The 19,305-nt window shown below is 67.6% G+C and overlaps 2 protein-coding genes across 4 annotated transcripts; both read left to right on the top strand.

Moving 5' to 3' along the window:
• The first annotated feature begins 1,132 nt into the window (after nucleotides 1-1,132).
• On the top strand, nucleotides 1,133-14,929 carry KIAA1755 (KIAA1755 ortholog). Of its 3 annotated transcripts, none has more exons than XM_062588978.1 (14): nucleotides 1,133-1,208; nucleotides 3,975-4,172; nucleotides 4,545-5,826; nucleotides 5,918-6,079; nucleotides 6,765-6,888; nucleotides 8,351-8,444; nucleotides 8,831-8,917; nucleotides 9,098-9,214; nucleotides 9,329-9,427; nucleotides 9,606-9,754; nucleotides 11,211-11,349; nucleotides 11,692-11,814; nucleotides 12,549-12,740; nucleotides 12,823-14,929. In XM_062588978.1, exons 1-14 carry the CDS (start codon nucleotides 1,206-1,208, stop codon nucleotides 13,633-13,635), a joined length of 3,582 nt encoding a protein of 1,193 aa, XP_062444962.1. In that variant the 5' UTR covers nucleotides 1,133-1,205; the 3' UTR covers nucleotides 13,636-14,929. The 3 variants fall into 3 exon arrangements, with proteins under 3 accessions (XP_062444962.1, XP_062444964.1, XP_062444963.1); XM_062588980.1 differs by having other exon boundaries at nucleotides 12,804-13,534; XM_062588979.1 differs by lacking the exon at nucleotides 9,606-9,754 and having other exon boundaries at nucleotides 9,098-9,195.
• LOC134147973 (uncharacterized) lies at nucleotides 14,930-17,360 on the top strand. Its single transcript, XM_062589572.1, has 3 exons — nucleotides 14,930-15,639; nucleotides 15,759-16,057; nucleotides 16,218-17,360. Exons 2-3 carry the CDS (start codon nucleotides 15,785-15,787, stop codon nucleotides 17,358-17,360), a joined length of 1,416 nt encoding a protein of 471 aa, XP_062445556.1. The 5' UTR covers nucleotides 14,930-15,639; nucleotides 15,759-15,784.
• The last annotated feature ends 1,945 nt before the right edge of the window (nucleotides 17,361-19,305 follow it).

Below are 19,305 nucleotides of genomic sequence, written 5' to 3' on the forward strand. Positions count from 1 at the left end.
ACCAGCTCTGCCGGGCTCCCCATGCCCCCGGGCTCCTTGCGCCCCGTTGGGCTCCCCACAGGCTCCCCAAAGCTCCCCGTGGGCTCCCTGCACCCCATTGGGCTCCCTGCGCCGCTAGGCTGCCTATGCCACGTGGGTTCCCCACACCCCAGGGTTCCCCGTGGGCTCCCTGTGCCCCACCAGCCTTCCCGCAGGCTCCCTGCACTGACGGGCTCCCCGCACACCCGGGCTCCCCGCGGGCTCCCTGCACCACCAGACTCCATGCACCCCGTTGGACTCCCCATGCCCCGCCAGGCTCCCCGCAGGCTCCCCACGCCCCGTTGCGCTCCCCGCGGGCTCCCCGCGCCCCGTTGCGCTACCCGCAGGCTCCCCACGGGCTCCCCACACCCTGGGCTCCCCGCGGGCTCCCCGCACCCCCCCCGGGCTCCGCGCGGGCTCCCCGCGCCCCGTTGCGCTCCCTGCCGTCTCCTCGCACCCCCGGGCTCCCAGTGGGCTCCTCACACCCCCGGGCTCCCCGCGGGCTCCCCGCACCCCCGGGCTCCCCGCGGGCTCCCCGCACCGCCAGGCTCCCCGCGGGCTCCCCGCGCCCCGTCGCGCTCCCCGCGGGCTCCTCACACCCCCGGGCTCCCCGCGGGCTCCCCGCACCCCCGGGCTCCCCGCGGGCTCCCCGCGCCGCCGGGCTCCCCGCGGGCTCCCCGCACCCCCGGGCTCCCCGCGGGCTCCCCGCGCCGCCGGGCGCAGCGGGGCCGCCGCGGGGCCGCACCGGGGCGGCGGCGGCGCCCGGCCCGGGCCGCGCTGCCCCGCCGGAGCCGCGCGGCCGCCTTGGAGCCGTCTCCGCAGACAGCCCCCTCCCTCCCCCCTTTCCACTCCCCTCCTCCCCCCCTCGCCAGCGGGGCTTGCTCTTTTTCTTCTGTTTTTGTCCTTTCTTTCTTTTTTTTTTTTTTTTTTTCCCTCTTTACGAGAGCCGCGGGTGAGTGGGAGGGATCCTGCCCGCCCGGCTTTCCCAGGCCGGCGCGGGATGGAGGCTCGGCGGCAGAGGCCGGGCGGCCCGCGGGCCGGTGCTCGGCGCTGCCGGGCCGCCGCCGGGGCGCCGGGACAGCGCTGAGGAGCGGCGGCGGCGGCGGCGGAGCGGCCCCAAGGAAGGAAGAAGGGACGGGGCGCTTGCAGCCGCCCTCCCCGGCCCCCCCCGCCTCTTCCCGTTAAGCATGGTAATTCCTTCTGCTTTTGCACCCCCCCCGCAGCCCGGCCAGTGCTCCCCACCGCGGGGCCGCGCTCGCCCGGCCTGCAGCAGCCCCTCGCGCTACCTGCGCCGCGGCCCGCGTGCACCTGCCCGCGGCGAGGCCGCCAGCCGGGCACCAGCACCGGCACCGGCATGGCCCCGTGAGAGCTGCCCGCCGCCGGCACCGCCGCCCCGGCAGCGCTGGGGCTCGGCGAGCGCGGGCGAGCCTGGCGAGACGCACGCGGGGCTGCGGGCTGCGACCCGGCGTCGTCGCTCCAGCTGCGCTGCGAAGCTTCGCAGGGGGATTCGGAGCAGGAGCGGGGTGCTGGTGCGCTCAGCACGACTGCCTCCGTCGCGCCGGGACGCTCAGCAGCCCGCTCATCCGCTCGCCGCCGCCTCTCTCGCTGGGGCCGGCTCTGTTGCCTTGGGCTCCCAGGCTGTGCTGCCCTGAACGCTGGCCTTGTATTCCTCCGTGCTGCCGCTGCTCTTTAAAACTCTTGTGCCAAACTCTTGCTGAAAGTAAGAGCTGCAGAAGAGGGAGAGGAATTGTTATTCACTGCTGGTTGCGGCATTCAAACCATGCTCCCATCCCGAGCGGGGGGAGAGGGAGCTGAGTTGCCCCGTTGGTCTGGATGGGCATTAAACAGCTCTGCTGCAGCGGAGCACCAGAGCCCCGCTCCTCCCACGGGTGCAAACCGCTTTTAAAAATATGGGCATTTGGGGAGAAATATCAATCTCTATTTAACGGCACTTTGGCTTATTAAAATGGAAATAGGTTTGCAAATGTAAATCTCCTTATGCTCCCTAATGCCTTTTGTTTCATTCTTGCATTTCGTTTAAACCGGTGAAGGGAAGCAGGCTAATTGGTTTCTTTTTGATTTCTAATCGCTCCGCGGCCAGGCTCGCCTCGGCACCCGGCGCTAACGCGACACTGCGCGCTGCGTGCGCCCCGCGAAGTGCTGCCCGCGGTGAACTGCTTTGTGACGCTTAGTGAAAACGTCGTTAGGCATTCGAGGCCAAAATACTCCTCGGCAGAACAACTCTGTATCTGGTGCCTCCATCAGTCAACAGTTTTGTTCTGACTTTGGCTGGAGCAGTCCCCGCTGTTTCGTGAAGTTCTGGGCGGTTTTGTTCCGTTCGCAGGGAAGCGCCTGTGTTCCTGGAGCCGCTCCGTCCTCTGCCGAGGCCATTTCCTGTTGGGCAGTGTGGTTAGGGATTTGGAAGATGTTCTTCTTTCCCATCATAGCAGGGTTGCTCCCTTTCTCAGATACTTACGAGTTTCTGCAAGATGGGGAAGCCCCTGGTGGCTTCCAAGGCGGCTTTTATCCTCAGTCTCCAAGGTGGCTCTGGAGCCCCTGGAGTCTCCCGCATGCTCCAGGTGCTGTTGGACACGGAGCAGCCGCCGGGATGCAGGGCGCAGGACGGCAGCAGTGGCTGGCACGGGGCCCTGAGCCCCGAAGCCTGCCTAGCCAAGGGATTCTGCTGCTTTTCCTCTTCCTCTTTTTCCTGCCTTTTTTGCCCGCAGCAGATGAGCTGGGGTGGGAAGAGCTGGTCCGTTCCCACGAGCGGCGCGGGGGCCATGCCAGGGTGCTGCCGGGCGGCTCCGGGCCGCGGCACCGGCGCGCGGGGCCCCAGCGCTGCCGGCAGGCTGCAAGGCGAATCGGAGAGGTGGGATTTACCCGGCAGCGAGGGCTCCCGTCGCTCCCTGGAAGGCAAAGTCGGAGGAAGCGTGAGAAAGCCGGCGGGTGAGCAGCGGGCGTGGAGAGGCGTTGCAGGGGACGGGCTTGCGGATGGGGCACCGAGAATGCGCCCTGCTCGGGCCCTCCAGCCTCCCCTTCCAGGCCCAACGGCAGGAGTTTTCTGTGCGGAAACGCTGAGAAAAAGTCAAGAAGAGTGAACCAAAGCATGACTGCAAAGTGCTTTAGCTAAAGCGCATTAAGGCTAATTGAGCTGAGTTAACCAATTTGCCACTTTGTTTCTCAATGGGCCTCCAGACCAGGGATTAGCTGCCTGAAGCTAATTCCCACCCCGGCTCCGTGTCCGGAGCGCCGGTGCGGGAGCGCACCTTTGGCCCGCGCCGCGGGGCCCGCGGGAGCTGCATCACCGTTGAATTTAATACAAACTATCTGATTGCTTCCTTCCATGGATCAGCTACATTGGTGAGATCAGCACGAGCCTGGAAACAAGGTCTAAGTAATTAATGTCTTCAGAAAAGCTGGAAGAGCAAACTCAGAAATAGGAGTTTTTGCATGGCACAAGCCCAGGCTTTCTCGCCCGGCTGCGGAGAGCCTTGCTTTGCAGCGGCATGGGGCTCGAGCTCAGCACAGCATTTCCCAGAAAACACGCCCGTGATTAATTTTGAGTTAATCACATTCAGCGATGAGCCTGAATTGAAACACCCGCTCCGTCTTCAGATGTTCGTCCTTCCCCCGCCCCCCTCGGAGCGCTGCATTCCTCCAGCGAGCCGGCGAGCCGCGAGCGCGGCACTGCGCGGCGGCCGCCTCCGCTTAACCCTTTGCTGCTGCTGCTGCTGCTGCTCCCGTCTCCCGCGTTACAGGCGGAGGGACGAGCGCGGCGGGAGGTGACATTTGGAGCCCGTCTTTCGACCGCATTAAACCGCAGCCAAAGCCCACGAGTGCCGGCGACCTGTGCGCCGCGGGCGGGCGGGCGGGCGGGCGCCGGGGGCCGCGGGCGCGGGACGCCCCGTCTGCGGGCGAGCCCTGCCCAGCGCCGCTCTGCTCCCTCCCTCCCGCAGGACGCCCGCTCCCTGGACGCGGCGGTGCAGAGCGCCCTGCGAGCCCTGTACCCGCCCTTCGAAGCCACGGCGCCCACGGTGCTCGGCCAGGTGTTTCGCCTCCTGGAGACCAGCTACCGGGGGGACGGGCTCTGCTGCCTCCTCGACTTCCTCATCCCGGCCAAGCGCCTCTTCGAACACGTGCGGCAGGCGGCCTGCGTAAGCTCCCCGACAGCGCCCGCGCCGCGCCCGGCGTCGCGCTGCGCCCCGCTCCTGCGTGCCGGAGGGCTTGCCCCAAAGCACGGCATTTTGCCCCAAAGCGGGACGCTCCACGTGGCGGTGCCGGGCCGGGGAGCCCGGGCTGCGAGGCTCCTGCCCGGCACCCGGCGTGGCCCGCGGCCCCGTGCCCGTGCCCTCCGCGCGGCGCCCCGGCGTGCACGGCGCTGCGGGAGCCGCGGGAGCCCCGGGCGAGCCTCCCGCGCCGCCCGCTCTCCGCACCGGAGCGGCCGGGGAGCGCGCGGCGGGCGGCTGCGTGCTGCGGAGCGGCGGGGACGCGGCGCCGGCTCACGCGGCCGCCTGCCTCCCCGCCAGGCTCCCTACTTCAACTGCATCTTCCTCCACGAGGGCTGGCCGCTGTGCCTGCGCGAGAAGGTGGTTGTGCACCTCGCGCCGCTCAACCCCCTCCTGCTGCGCTCCGGCGACTTCTACCTGCAGGCCGAGCCCTGCGCGGGGCGCGCGGCTCGCCTCACCGTCAAGCACCTCTCCCGCGACCTGCGCACGGTGCGGGAGACGCCCGTCCCCGAGGCCACCTACGCGCTGCTCTTCACCAACGAGTGGCTGGAGGAGATCAACTGCGAGCACGACGGCGCCCCGCTGCACACCTGCCTCGTGGCCACCGAGGACGGCGTTGCCCCGCTGCCCTGGAGCAGCATCGCCACGCCGGAGTTCGTCGACGGGGCCGGCGCGGGGCCCGGCTGCGCGGCGGGGGCGGCGGGGGCGGCGGGGGCGGCGGCGGGGACGTCCTCCCCCGCGGCAGCCCCGAGCCGCCGCGCGGCCGCGGAGCCGGCGCCGCCGGGCGCCCCCGGGCCCCTCTGCACGGCCGACGCGCCGCGGCCCTACGGCAACGTCGCGGGCCCCGTCCCGGGCTGCAAAGATGCGTCTCAAAGGTCCGGCCAGGGAAAATACCCAGGACTTATCAAAGTGGCCCAGCTGGGGCCGCGGAAGAAGCCGGCCACGCTCGTTGTGCCCAGCTTGCGCGAGATCGTCAGCCAGAACCTGGAGGGGGAGTACGTGGACCTGCTGGAGCTGTCCGAGGAGAAGCTGGACCTGCTGGCCCGGTCGCTGCCGGGGCCGGGGGGCCGCGGCGGCCTGGCGCCCGGCTCGGGGGCCGCCTGCCCGCCCTGCCGGGGCAGCGGGCACCTCGCCGGCGAGCCCTGCTGCTACGGCTCCCGGTGCCGCCACCGCGACTCCTACCTGGCTGCCCTGCAAAACCCCGTGAGCTTCGGCGCTGGGCTCATGGCAGCCATCCGGGAGGAGCCCGACGGCCCCGGGCCCGCGCCGCCCCCGGCTGCCGGCGGCAGCCCCGTGCTCCGCTCCCGCGCGGCGGCGGCGGCAGCGGCGGCGGCGGGGGACCCTGGCGCGGAGGCGGAGGATGCCGCCAAGCAGGGCAACCTCAAGCTGCTCAAGTCCCCGGCTCGCGCGGAGGTGACGGGCTCCGGCCACAAGTTCTCCTTCCTGAAGGGCCAGCGGCACGGGGCAGCGCCCGGGGACGGCTCCGCCGCGGCCCGAGCCGCCAGCCACCCCCAGGCGCCCTGGAAGAAGATGTCGGCGATTTACTCTCCCAGGATGAGCAGAGCGAAACTCGCCGGGAAAGGTAACGGCGGCCGCGCAGACGCCCCCGCGCTGCGTCTCCCTGCCCTTCTCCGCTCTGCCGGCTCATCTCTGTCTCCTCTTCTCGTGGGCAGGTCCGGACCCGGCGGCCGGCGCCTCCGCGGACGACGGGGCCCCGCCGGGCGCCAGCGGCCGCTCTGCGCCGGGCGCGGGCCGGGAGCGCGGCGCCCCGCGGCCGCCGGCCTGGCAGGAGCTGCACGCCGGGCTCCTGCGCTCCGGCGTCGTGCGTCTGCCAGGTACCGCCGGCGCCCGGCGCCTGCCCGCAGCGGCCGCGGCGGGGAACGTGCCTTTCTGCCTGGGACGGGCCCCGAAGGAAGGGGTCGGGGCTTTGCAGGAACCCAGAAAGCCCCAAGTGGGAAATTTTCAGTCCATTGGGCAATATTTTTTCTTTTTTTTAAGAAAAGGCAGCCTGCGCTGAGCAGCGGACATGGTTTCTGCTCTCAGCTGCAAGCAGCCCTCCTACACCATTCCTCAGAAATGAAGCTTTTCAGCTTTTAGCTGCCAAATACTAAACATTTGGTTGATTTCTTTTCCCAGGAGCTGAAAACTGTGACAAAACCATCTTTTTTCCAGGCAAAACATCCCCAGCAGGCTGCCCCGGCATTTCCCGGGGCGCACAAGCCCCGAGCTCGGGAGGGGGCTGGAGACCCGCAGCCGCGGCGCTCGTACCCGCCGCAGCTGCAACATATTAAGCCGGGCTGCGCGGGAGCCCCCCGGCACGGGACCCGGACGGGCGGGCTGCAGCCCCCGCACGCCCCGTCCCCGTCCCCATCCCGTCCCCTCTTGAGAAACCAAAGCAGCGGCCAAGGCGAGCGGTCGCCCGCCCTGCTGGGGTTTGCAAAGCTGCCGGTGTTTTGCAGCCGCCGGCTGCCTCCGGCGGGGCCGGGCTCCGGGGCCACTCGACGTCTGCTTCCTCCGCAGGGAGCACTGACAAGCTGGGCCACGCCATCATCCAGGTGACCACCAGCAGCACGGCCTGGGAGGCCGCGTGGTGCTCTGCCAGCGAGCTGGCGCGACTCGTCCTCTACCTCTGCTCCCTCCCCAGGTAGCGTCAGGGACCGGCCAGGGGGCCCCATTCCGGCTGCCTCCTGGCGTGGGGTCCCGGGCGGTGAGGGATGCCCCGCATCCCGTGCATGGCTGCTTGGGCACATCCCAGCTGGGGCACATTCCGGCTGGGACACATCCCAGCTGGGACGCGTCCCGGCAGGGCACATCCTGCACACTGCAGCTGGGACACATCCCGGCTGGGGCACATCCTGCACACTGCAGCTGGGACACATCCCGGCTGGGGCACATCCTGCACGCTGCAGCTGGGACGCATCCCGGCTGGGGCACATCCTGCACGCTGCAGCTGGGACGCGTCCCGGCAGGGCACATCCTGCACGCTGCAGCTGGGACGCATCCCGGCAGGGCACATCCTGCACGCTGCAGCTGGGACACATCCCGGCTGGGGCACATCCTGCACGCTGCAGCTGGGACGCATCCTGGCTGGGGCACATCCTGCACGCTGCAGCTGGGACACATCCCGGCTGGGGCACATCCTGCACACTGCAGCTGGGACACATCCCGGCTGGGGCACATCCTGCACACTGCAGCTGGGACACATCCCGGCTGGGGCACATCCTGCACGCTGCAGCTGGGACGCGTCCCGGCAGGGCACATCCTGCACGCTGCAGCTGGGACGCATCCCGGCTGGGGCACATCCTGCACGCTGCAGCTGGGACGCATCCTGGCTGGGGCACATCCTGCACGCTGCAGCTGGGACGCATCCCGGCTGGGGCACATCCTGCACGCTGCAGCTGGGACACATCCCAGCTGGGGCACATCCTGCACACTGCAGCTGGGACACATCCCGGCTGGGGCACATCCTGCACGCTGCAGCTGGGACACATCCCGGCTGGGGCACATCCTGCACGCTGCAGCTGGGACGCATCCCGGCTGGGGCACATCCTGCACGCTGCAGCTGGGACGCATCCCGGCTGGGGCACATCCTGCACGCTGCAGCTGGGACGCATCCCAGCTGGGGCACATCCTGCACGCTGCAGCTGGGACGCATCCCGGCTGGGGCACATCCTGCACGCTGCAGCTGGGACGCATCCCAGCTGGGGCACATCCTGCACACTGCAGCTGGGACACATCCCGGCTGGGGCACATCCTGCACGCTGCAGCTGGGACACATCCCAGCTGGGGCACATCCTGCACGCTGCAGCTGGGACGCATCCCGGCTGGGGCACATCCTGCACGCTGCAGCTGGGACGCATCCTGGCTGGGGCACATCCTGCACGCTGCAGCTGGGACGCATCCCGGCTGGGGCACATCCTGCACGCTGCAGCTGGGACGCATCCCGGCTGGGGCACATCCTGCATGCTGCAGCTTCGTGCTGGACGCATCCTGCACATGCTGTTGGGAGAGGATGGAGGGAGCCGCCAGACAAGAGCAGGCTCACGAGCCGTTTCCGATCACCGTGCTTGCCATCCTTGCCACTGTGTTTTCTTCCCGTGTGCCAGGAAGGAGGCGAAGGATGGCGGGCTGACGGTTGTCGTGGATGCGAGGAAGCAGCCTCCGCCGCCGGTGCTGTTCGCGGCGCTCCGCAGCGTGCAGGTGCGCGGGGTGGCGGGGCTGGGTGCTGCCCTGCACCGCGCAGCCCCTTCCCGGGCAGCCCCTTCCCCTGGACGCCGGCGGCCCTGCCTGTTATCCCGCTCGCAGATTTTCCCGGGAGCATCGCAGCGTGGATTTGTGCAGAGAAATTTCCGCTGCCACTGCTGCATCCCAGTTCCTTTTCCTAGAAAAAAAATCACCTTCCCTTGCTGCCTTTGCCCTGCACCCAGCTGCGGCTCCCGGCTCCCTCGAGGACCGGCGACACTCGAGCAGCTGCCCGTGGTGGCTGGGTGCCCCTCACCGCCGCGCTGGGCGCTGTGGCGGGGTGCGCGGTGCTGAGCGGGCTGCGGTGCCCGCGCCGCGCAGTGACTCCCCTGCGCCTCCCGCAGAGCGCGGCGCCGGGCTCCGTCCGGGCGGTGCTGCTGCTCGCCGAGAAGGAGCTGCCAGGGCCCCGCGAGAAGCTGCCCGGCGTGCAGGTGAGCGCCCGCGCCCCCGCGTCCCCCACGTCCCCTACACCCCCGCGTCCCCCACACCCCCGCGTCCCCCGCGTCCCCCAAACCCCCGCGTCCCTGCATCCCCCACACCCCGCGTCCCTGCATCCCCCGCGTCCCCGCGCCGCCAGGGCTCTGGCTCGCTCACGAGCCGCGTCCCCGCAGGTGGAGACCCTGCCGTCGCTGAAGGCGCTGGGCCGCTACGTCGACAGCTCCCAGGTGACGCCAGACCTGGACGGCACCTTCCCCTACCGCCACAGCGAGTGGGTGCAATTCTTCCAGGTGTCTGTGCTCGCGGCCCCCGCGGCCCCTGCAAACGGGCGGTGCTTCTCCTCCGCGCGTGCCGGTCCCTCGACCGGTGCCGCCCGGCCCCGCTGACCCCGGCTCTCCCCGCAGGAGCTGCAGCCCTTCGCGGCCGGCCTGCGGCAGGCGTCGGAGCTGCTGCGGAGCTGCATCCGGGAGCTGCGCGCAGCCGACGGCCCCGCGGGGCTGCAGGTAACGGCTGCTCGCTGCAAGCACCCGTGCCGGCTCCTGGGCTCCGGCAGGGCCGAGCGCAGCCCTGGCCGGGCTCGCGGAGCAGGACGCTCCCGCGCTGGCCCTGTGCCGCAAGGAGCGACCGCTCGCGGAGCAGCGGCGCGGGAGCGGCGGGCGAGGCGGTGTCTGTGCCCCGCAGGAGGTGGCCGCCCGCATTGCCCGGCACAGGGAGCTGATGCGGAGGGTGCTGAGCGACCCGCAGCTCGTCGGCCTGCAGCGCGACGGCGGCGCCGTGCTCGCCCGGCTGCGCAGGGCGGCCGCCCGCCTCGGCGCCTCGCCCCACGCCAGGTAGCGCCGGCGGGGACGCGGACCGCAGCCGGCGGCTCCCGCGCTGCCCGCGCACCCCCTCCCAGCGCCGGCGCCAGCGTGCCCCGCGGCGGGGAGCCTTCCCCGGCGGCCTGGCCGCGGAGGCGGCAAGTCCTGCGGGAGGGTCTTCTGGCTCCGACGGGCTCCGGCGGGCTCCGGGCTGCTCGGCCAGCCCCGCCGCAAGCCCGCAGGGTTGTCTCAGTGAAGCCACTAGATGGGGCCAGGCCAGGCCCTGGTGATGCTGCACATGTCCAGCGACGCCGCGTGTGCCCCGCGGTGCTGCGCACATCCAGCAGCGCCGTGCATGCCTGCAACGCTGCCCATGCACGTCCAGCGACGCCGCGTGTGCCCCGCGGTGCTGCACGCATCCAGCAGCACCGTGCATGCCTGCAACGCTGCCCATGCACGTCCAGCGACGCCGCGTGTGCCCCGCGGTGCTGCGCACATCCAGCAGCGCCGTGCATGCCTGCAACGCTGCCCATGCACATCCAGCGACGCCGCGTGTGCCCCGCGGTGCTGCACACATCCAGCAGCGCCGTGCATGCCTGCAACGCTGCCCATGCACGTCCAGCGACGCCGCGTGTGCCCCGCGGTGCTGCACACATCCAGCAGCGCCGCGCATGCCTGCAACGCTGCCCATGCACGTCCAGCGACGCCGCATGTGCCCCGCGGTGCTGCGCACATCCAGCAGCGCCGCGCATGCCTGCAACGCTGCCCATGCACGTCCAGCGACGCCGCGTGTGCCCCGCGGTGCTGCACACATCCAGCAGCGCCGCGCATGCCTGCAACGCTGCCCATGCACGTCCAGCGACGCCGCGTGTGCCCCGCGGTGCTGCACACATCCAGCAGCGCCGTGCATGCCTGCAACGCTGCCCATGCACGTCCAGCGACGCCGCATGTGCCCCGCGGTGCTGCGCACATCCAGCAGCGCCGTGCATGCCTGCAACGCTGCCCATGCACGTCCAGCGACGCCGCGTGTGCCCCGCGGTGCTGCGCACATCCAGCAGCGCCGTGCATGCCTGCAACGCTGCCCATGCACGTCCAGCGATGTGGCGATGCGGCATGTGTCCTGCAGTGCTGCACACATCCCACGGTGCTGCACGTGTCCTGCAATGTTGCACGTGTCTGGTGATGCTGCATGTGTCCCATGATGCCGCACACGGGCAATGCTGCATGTGTCCTGCGATGTCACGCACATCTGGCGCTGCCGCACGGGTCTGGCGATGCACTCTGCTCCCTTCGCTCTGCTGGCTCAGGCCACGCTGCTGGCAAATGCTTCCCCGTCCCGTGGTCCCGTACTTGCAGCTCTCTCGGTGGCATGGGGATGTTGGCAGACCCCTGCGTGCCCTGCCCGCACCCCTGCAGCGCAGCCTGCAGCGAGCCGCCCGTGAGGTGCTCCTGCTCGGCGTGGCCGGCTGCTGACTGCGTGTCCTGGCAGGAGCAGCCTCGAGGCGGCCGAGGAGCTCTACAGTCAGCTGGAGGAGGAAGTCCACGACCTGGTGTCCAAGTCCAACAGCTGCCTGGAGCGCCTGGAGTTCCTCCGGAAGACCACGGAGCTGCAGGCCGAGTTCAGCGAGGTGAGCTGGGCCGCCCAAGAGCGAGCGCGGGCACCGCGCGCCAGTCGAACCCCCTCTGGGGATGCAGCAAATTAGTTACCCAGCCTGGGGACCACAGCAAAAGAAATCTTCAGCCCATTTCCTAGGTTTTTGATGACAAAGGAAATGCGGAGAATAACAGGATTGCCTGGAGCTTTGACTTTAATTGTGGGGCTAGTGTGTGCAATCAAGTCAGAGCTCAAGATAATCCCGGGGAAGGAAGGGGAGTAGCCGAGGAAGCCACGGCCGTGACAGCGGCTCCGGCATGGAGGCGCTCGCTGCCGTTGCTCCGGCGCGACCCCCTCGCTCCTGTGTGTCCCGCAGCTCGGGCGCTGGCTGGACGGCGAGGCAGCGGCTCGGCTGGAGGAAATGGGCGCCCAGGAGTGCAGCCCCGGCGGCATCGAGAAATCCTTCGAGCAGTTTAAGGAGTTCCTCACTCAGGCTGCAGTACGTTTGGAGGAGGCTTTTCTGTATTATTTATCCGTAGGGTATCACTGCCGCTAGAGCTGTTACACGGCTCAGGCTCTCTGCCAGGCGCTCAGCAGAAAGATGAAAATGCAAAATCAGAAGCGGTCAGATGTCGTTACAAGTCTTGATGCTCTTGGCCCAAATTCCCCAGATTTGGTTTGGAACAAGACTTCTGCTTGAAGCTGGGTTTCCTCTGCACTGGCTGGGTCAAACTGCAGTCTTCATGGCCGATTTTCCAAGCGTTTGACCAGGTTTTGGGCAGCCCTGCTGCAACGTGGGGAGACCGCTTCGCTGTTCCCTGCTGCGGTTCGGGCCGAGGTTGCTGCTCCCCACCGCTCCGGGGCTCCTGCCCGGGCAAACCCCGGCTCCCTGCTGCGGGGAGGCACTGCAGAGCCTGGGGCCGTCGGACATTGATGTAGTGGCAAAGATTTTCCCCATGGACCCCTAAACGCAAAGGCCCGTTAATTGCGAGCACTGCACGGAGGAGGAAACGAGGCGAATCCTCTGGACTCAGACTAACGCGACCGGTGCGAGGCGCAGAGCCCGGACGGGCAGAGACGGAGCAGCCCCGCTCTCTCCGCTGCGTCTCCCCGGTGCTCTGCCGCCCAAACCGAGGACGGCGCTTTGCTGCGGATGCCCGCGGAGAGCCTGACCGTTGCCCGTCAGAGCCTCCTCACGGTCCCAGCTGTCGCTTCCTTCCCCTGTGCCTGCAGGCGCGGTACAGCCGCGGGCTGGCTCTGTGTCAGGAAGCAGCTGAGCTCCAAGACTCGGTTTTCCCCGAGGCAGACCCCTTCCAGGCAGCCGCTGCCCTTTTTCGGACCAAGCTGACGAGCTTCCACGCGGCCACGGAGCGACGGCGGGCTGAGCTGGAGATGCTGCGAGAGCTCTGCAGCTTCTCCAGCGAGGTGGGTGCGCGGGCGCTCCGGCACCAGGCGCTGCGTGAGCAGCGGGGAAAACCAGCCCGGCAGCTCTTGCCTTGTTTTCCAGATCGCATGGCTCAACCTGGACTGCAAACGCTGCTCGGGCAGCGCGAAGCGCGGGGAGAGCCAGGCGGGGAACCTGGAGGCGCTGCAGGGCCTCGAGAGCTCCTTCCAGAAGCTGTCGGTGGACCTCTCCCTGGAGAAGCTGCAGGAGATGAAGGCCCACGTGCGCGCGATGCAGAGCAGCCACGGGCCGGCAGCGTGGACCGCGGCGCGGCAGAGGTACCGGGAGAGCAGGCGGATCCTCGAGGAGATGCTGGCGGAGCTGCGGCAGGCCTGGGGCGCCGGCGGGAAGGGAGACGTCTCCGGCCCCTCTCGCCCGGGCTCTGCGGCCCCCGGCCAGGCAGCGCCGGGCTGCGAGGCGGCCTCCAGCCCGGCGCCAGGGAGCCGGAGGGCCGAAGGCCAAGACACCCGCGCCGGCCGCCCGCCCACCGGCGCCTCGCTCCTAAAACCCGCCGGCGGAGCCTGTGCGAGACCCGGAGGCAGCGTCGCCCAGGACGTCGGCCGGCTGCCGCCGCTGGCTCTTGCTCCGGCTCCGCGCTGCGCCGCCCGGCCGTGCCCCCCCGCCTCCAGCAAGCCCCCGGCCCGTGGGGTGGCCGCAGCCCCCCACGCGCGCCCGCCGCCGGCTGAAGCCGCCCAGTACTTCCAGGTTTCCAGCCGGAGCAGCCTCTCCTCGGACGACTCGGACTCGCACGCCTCCGCCGAAGAGCTGCCGGCGGCCCGGGGCGCCGCGCCGCCCTGCCCCTCCGTGGAGCCCCCGCACGTCGAGTACCTGGAGAAGCCCCTCGCCGGCGGCCCGGCCGAGGCGGCCGCCGAGTGATGGCACCGTGCCGAGCCGGGCCCCCGCTCCCCGGCGCGGGCGTCCTGTGCGGCCACGTCCCGCGCCTGCGGCCGGGCACCGGGACCCGCTGCCTGACGCTCGGCCTTGCACGGGTCCTCCGTGCTTGGCGTTCGCCCCGCTGTGGGGTGGCAGCGACCTGATTTCCCGGCCCACGGGATTTAACAACCTAGTGTGCAGCAGTCGGCACGCAAAGCGCCGTCACCCGCGCGGGCGCCGCAGCCCTGCCCGAGCGCCGGCGGCCGGCTCGGTGCTGGCATGCGTCAGTGGTGCGGGACAAGGCCGTGCTCCCTGCAGAGCCAACCCGGCCCCGGAGCCGAGGAGGCCCGCGCCGCGGGGCGGGCAGCACGCCGAGCACGCCGAGCATGCCTCGGCGCTGCCCCGTGCGTGCCAGCCGCGGCTCCCCAGCCCTGCTCCTCTGCCACGCTCTGCTTACCGCTCTCCTGAGCTCCAGCTGCTGCAGCTTAGACACTAATTTCCTCAGTAGCACTTTTATCACTGCTTTACTGAAATCCCCATAGCTGAGATCTATCACTTTACTTTTGGCTTAAAAATAATTATCATCAAGAGATATCGGCGGCAGTTTGCACGATCCATCTCTGGTGAGCCCAGTCGGCTTTGCTCCATTTTCCAGTTACTGCCACGTCCTGCATTTTACTGAGGTCACGGCAGCCAGATCACGTTCTCCCCCTCCTCACGTTGCGACGTTCGCCGCTGTCCGAACAGCGGGTCCTGCACCAAGTCCAAGGGCTGCAGAAGTCGGAGTTGATGCAATGCAAAATGCCGCCTGCGGAGAGCGTTGGCTCTCGGCTCCTGGAGCACCGCGGCCGCCGCTGGGCGAAGCCCCGCTGCCGGCGGCCGCGTGCCGGGCGCGCTCCCGCGGGGCGCCGGGGCCGCGTGCTGCCGACTCCCCGCTCCGACTGTCCCCGCTCCGGCGTCGCCCGGGACGCAGGAGAGCAGCGCCTGCGCCTGTCCGCCGCGGAAGGCGCAAGCCTCGTCCGCCTCCAAGGACGCTCGAAGCCGGGCCCGGCCGTTCCCACGCTCGACTTCCTCCTCTGCCGAGGGATGATTTGCTGCATTAGCATCCGCGTATGCAGGCGCCTCGGTAACACCTGCGTATCCTGCCCAAACTTCTCGTCGGATACCAATTATTTCCCGTCACGTGCTCCATCTTTCAGAGAAATCCTTAGCTTCAGCAGCCAGGGTCACCGGTGCGGGCAGCGTCGCGGCTGCGCTGCACGGGCCCCGCAGCGGGCAGCGCGCCCGTCCCGGCCGCGGGGCCCCGGGGTCCCGCCGCCGCCTCGCTCCGGCCCCGCAGCCCCCGGGCGCCTCCGGGACTGAGTTTAGTTTCCAGGAAACAAATATTAAAAATGAACTGACATGTAAAATAAACAAGAGCTAGCCAGAGGAACGAGATTGTTATTGTTACTGAAAGCTGTGTATTACGAAAGCGCTCGGGTGACGGCAGCCTTGCAGGCAAAACGCCTCGACGCCGCACCGCGGTCGCGCAGCGCCACCGCGCCGGCCGCGCTCCTGGAGGCACGGCAAAGCGCTGATGGATACTGGTGTCGCTGCTAGTATTGATTATCCTAATTAATTCCGTGAGCTTTGCAGCCTGGCTGGGAACAGATAGATGCTGATACGCAAGGTGGCAGCCAGACTGGGCTCTCGTTTATCCCATCATATAATTCAAGGAATGAAATCTCTCTAGCAGCTACGAGTAAAAGTTCTTATTGATTCCCAAGTACTTTACTTGTTCATAAGAATAACACCTACAGTGCTCCAGAGGATATTTTATGTGTCGCTGTTTTCCCCTGCTATTTCCAGCGGTGATACGGGATCGGAGCACCGAGATGACCTAGATAGGCGACCGGGCGGAAGCAGCGGGGAGAGCCGAGCGCTTTATGGCCCTGCTCTGCAAGGTCGCCTCCTTGCTTTACTCTGGCAAGCAGCATCTGTTTTAGCTTCTGCACTGAAATGCGAAAGGTGCACTCCGTTTTTCATTTATTTTACTTGTGTTTAAATAGGCAATTTCCTGGGAGACCTTTGAAAAAGCACTAAAATCCATTCTGTTGTTCTTTATTATCATCACACATGGATCAAAGCCAGGTTCTGCTCTTGGCATCCCCTAATGCGCCCGGAGGGATTCTGGACGCGACCGCTGCAGCCAGCAGGCGCTCGGGGCGCGGAGCGGCCGCCGCAGCATCCGCCCCATCGCTGCAGCAGCCCCCGGGAAAGGCCGGGAGAAGGGGGCCGGCCTGAAAGAGGCTGCACCAAACCTGAGCATTTCACTTGCTGGAAGAAAGGCGCTCGGTTGTCTCCTGCTTTTTTCCCCGGCAGCGAATACAGGCTGTGCTCAGCCTGCACGGGAGGCATTTTCTCCCTTCTTCACTGCCTCCTGCTGGTATGAAAAAGTGGATTTTTGGTTTTTTTGTTGTTATTACCTTGAGGGGGAGTAGCACTTCCTATGGAGAAATAGAATAAATAATATTCCAAAATACAGTTGAAATCTTTTCTTCTGAATAAAATAAACAACACATTTCCTGTTGTTTTCCATTTTCCAGAAGAACAGAAATATTTTGAAAATCCTGAGATTAACCGACACGAGAAGGGCGATTTCCCCGCTCCCGGCGAGGGTCGCAGCGGCTCCGAGCTCTCGCTGTCCCGCTCGCCCTCAGCGCCCCGAAGCCGCGTGGGCCCAGCTGCAGGGATCCCGCCAGAAACTGTTTTTGCAACATTCTGCAAAAATTTTCTTATCCACCCTGATTCTTCAGCACCTGATTTATGACTCTCAGTCTGACCAATTAAGCTATAACCTTTCCAGAAAGGCAAGCGTGGGAGTTAATCAATGTCTCCTTCCCATCCCCGAAATGGCAAAAGCATTTGTCAAGGGCTCGTGGAGCAGGTGCCCGCGGCGGGCGGCAGCAGCGGCCAGCGCTGCCGAAGGGGGACGCCGGGGCCCCGCAGAGCTCCAGTCCCCGACGGCCCTGGGAAAATACTCCTTTTTTCAAAGGAAAAAAGTTAATAAATTTCAGATGCAAAAGAGGAGACGGAACCAGCGCAGGGAGGCGAGCGGGGCCATGCCGAACACAGTCCCGAGAAAAGCAGTTTGGGAAAGGGGCCGACATTCCAGCGCCGTCACCCGGAGATGTCCGGAGAGGCCCGCCGGGCCCGGAGCGAGCCGCGGAGCGAGGGAACGCTGGAGCGCCCACTGGCACGAGTGGCTTTTCCAAACGGAAAAGTTTGGGACGGGACGGAGGAGGAGGGCGAGCCGCTCCGGGAGCCTGCCTCGGTTCGGCCCCTTGGAGAACGCAGAGACGTCACTTGCCTTCGAGGCACCTCCAGGCACCGCAAACTGCGAATTCGCGTTCACAGGAGCAATGCTACGGACCAAAAGCAGGACCTGGAAAAGAGGGAACCCTCTTGCTTTCCTCTCACAAATTCCTGGGAACTGCTGTCAAAATTCAGTTTACTCCAAGAAAAGCCAACTCAAAGGCACAAAGAAACATGTTGGGGGGAAAGGAAGGGTTTTGCTTTTTCCAGTTAACTGCTTGGAAATAACATTTGGAGGCTGGAATGCAGCTCCCGTCAGGCTGATGCCTTACAGCTTTCAAAAGCGCACTGGCTCCCGAGCCCCCAGCGATCCCGGCTCACCAGCTCCCGAGCCCCCGGCAATCCCGGTGCACCGGCTCCCGAGCCCCCGGTGATCCCGGTGCACCGGCTCCCGAGCCCCCGGCGATCCCGGCTCACCAGCTCCCGAGCCCCCGGTGATCCCGGTGCACCGGCTCCCGAGCCCCCGGCGATCCTGGCTCACCAGCTCCCGAGCCCCCGGCGATCCCGGTGCACCGGCTCCCGAGCCCCCGGCAATCCCGGTGCACCAGCTCCCGAGACCCCAGCAATCCCAGTGCACCAGCTCCCGAGCCCCCGGCGATCCCGGTTCACCAGCTCCCGAGACCCCAGCGATCCCGGTGCACCAGCTTCCAAGCCCCCAGCGATCCCGGTGCACCAGCTCCCGAGCCCCCAGCGATCCCAGTGCACCAGCTCCCGAGCCCCCGGCAATCCCGGTTCACCAGCTCCCGAGCCCCCAGCGATCCCAGTGCACCAGCTCCCGAGCCCCCGGAGATCCCGGTGCACCGGCTCCCGAGCCCCCGGCAATCCCGGTGCACCAGCTCCCGAGACCCCAGCAATCCCGGTGCACCAGCTCCCGAGCCCCCGGCGATCCCGGCTCACCAGCTCCCGAGACCCCAGCAATCCCGGTGCACCAGCTTCCAAGCCCCCAGCGATCCCGGTGCACCAGCTCCCGAGCCCCCAGCGATCCCAGTGCACCAGCTCCCGAGCCCCTGGCGATCCTGGTGCATCAGCTCCTGAGCCCCCAGCGATCCTGGTGCACCAGCTCCCGAGCCCCCGTCGATCCCGGTTCACCAGCTCCCGAGCCCCCGGCGATCCTGGAGGCCCATCCAGGCAGCAGGACTCACCCCAGCCCAGGGGGTTGCAGTGCTCCTGGGATGCCCTGGCCCAGTCCCAGCCCCAAGGCCCCCAGTGCCATGAGACCCCCCCAGCCCCTGCTGCTGCCCCCCCCAAAAGAATTCAAGAACCACAAATAAATGAAGGGAAACATGAAAGGTCTGGGCCTCTCCTGTTGTCAAATAAAAAGCACAGATCTGGCCTGAGAACAAAGATTGTGAAACAATGAATTCTTCAAATCTCTTTTTTTTTTACAACAGTTTTGGAGAGCTTTGCCCTGAGGTTTTCCAGAGAAGCCGGTTATCACTTCCCTGCTCCATCACATCCGACAGCCCCTCTGTGTTTGGGCTCTTGGTAGTTCTCGGAAAGTGCCTTCCCGGCCTTGCTAGCACGTGGCCAGGAGCCTGTCCCGCACGGCCGGAGAGTGGGTGCTGTGCTGTGCCATGCTGCACCGTGCCGTGCCACACCATGCCGTGCCGCACCGTGCCATGTTGTGTTGCACCGTGCCGTGTTGTGCTGCACCGTGCAGTGCCACACTGTGCCATACTATGCCATGCTGTGCCGCACTGTGCTGTGCCGCACCGTGCCTTGCCTCATCATGCCACGTCTCACCATGCTGTGCTGTACCATGCCACGCCGCTCTGTGCCATGCCATGCCTTGCCATGCCACACCGCACCGTGCCATGCTGTGCTGTGTCGTGCTGCGTTGTGCTGCACTCTGTTGTGCCACACCGTGCCGCACCACGCCGTGCCATGCTGCACCGTGCCACGCTGTGCCACGCCGTGCTGCACCGTGCCGCACCGCCGCACGCCGCAGCCTGCGCCCGGCCCTCCCAGCCCACCTGGCGCCCGGGCCGCGGCTGCCGCCGGCACGCAGCTCCGCCGCAGGCCGCCTGCCTCTCCACCGCGCGGCCCGCGCAGACACTGCCCCTTTTCAGGGCCTGTTTACCCGCGCCGGCCGCGGCACGACGGGCGGCCCCGACGGGCGGGCCCAGCCGCATCCCAACACCTTGAGCAAACGATGAGCTGTCCCGGGCGTCCGGCGCGGCCGCCAGCTCTGACTGCAGCCTTGTCCCGCCGCGGGGGCCCTTCCCGGCGCCCGGGCGGGATCTGACTCGAGCTTCCCCTAAGCCGAAACGCGCTGCCGGCGGTGCAGCCCCCCCTCCGCCCTCCCCGGGCCGCAGGGCT

Source organism: Rhea pennata, chromosome 16, assembly GCF_028389875.1.
Source record: "Rhea pennata isolate bPtePen1 chromosome 16, bPtePen1.pri, whole genome shotgun sequence".
NCBI classification, from domain to species: domain Eukaryota; kingdom Metazoa; phylum Chordata; class Aves; order Rheiformes; family Rheidae; genus Rhea; species Rhea pennata.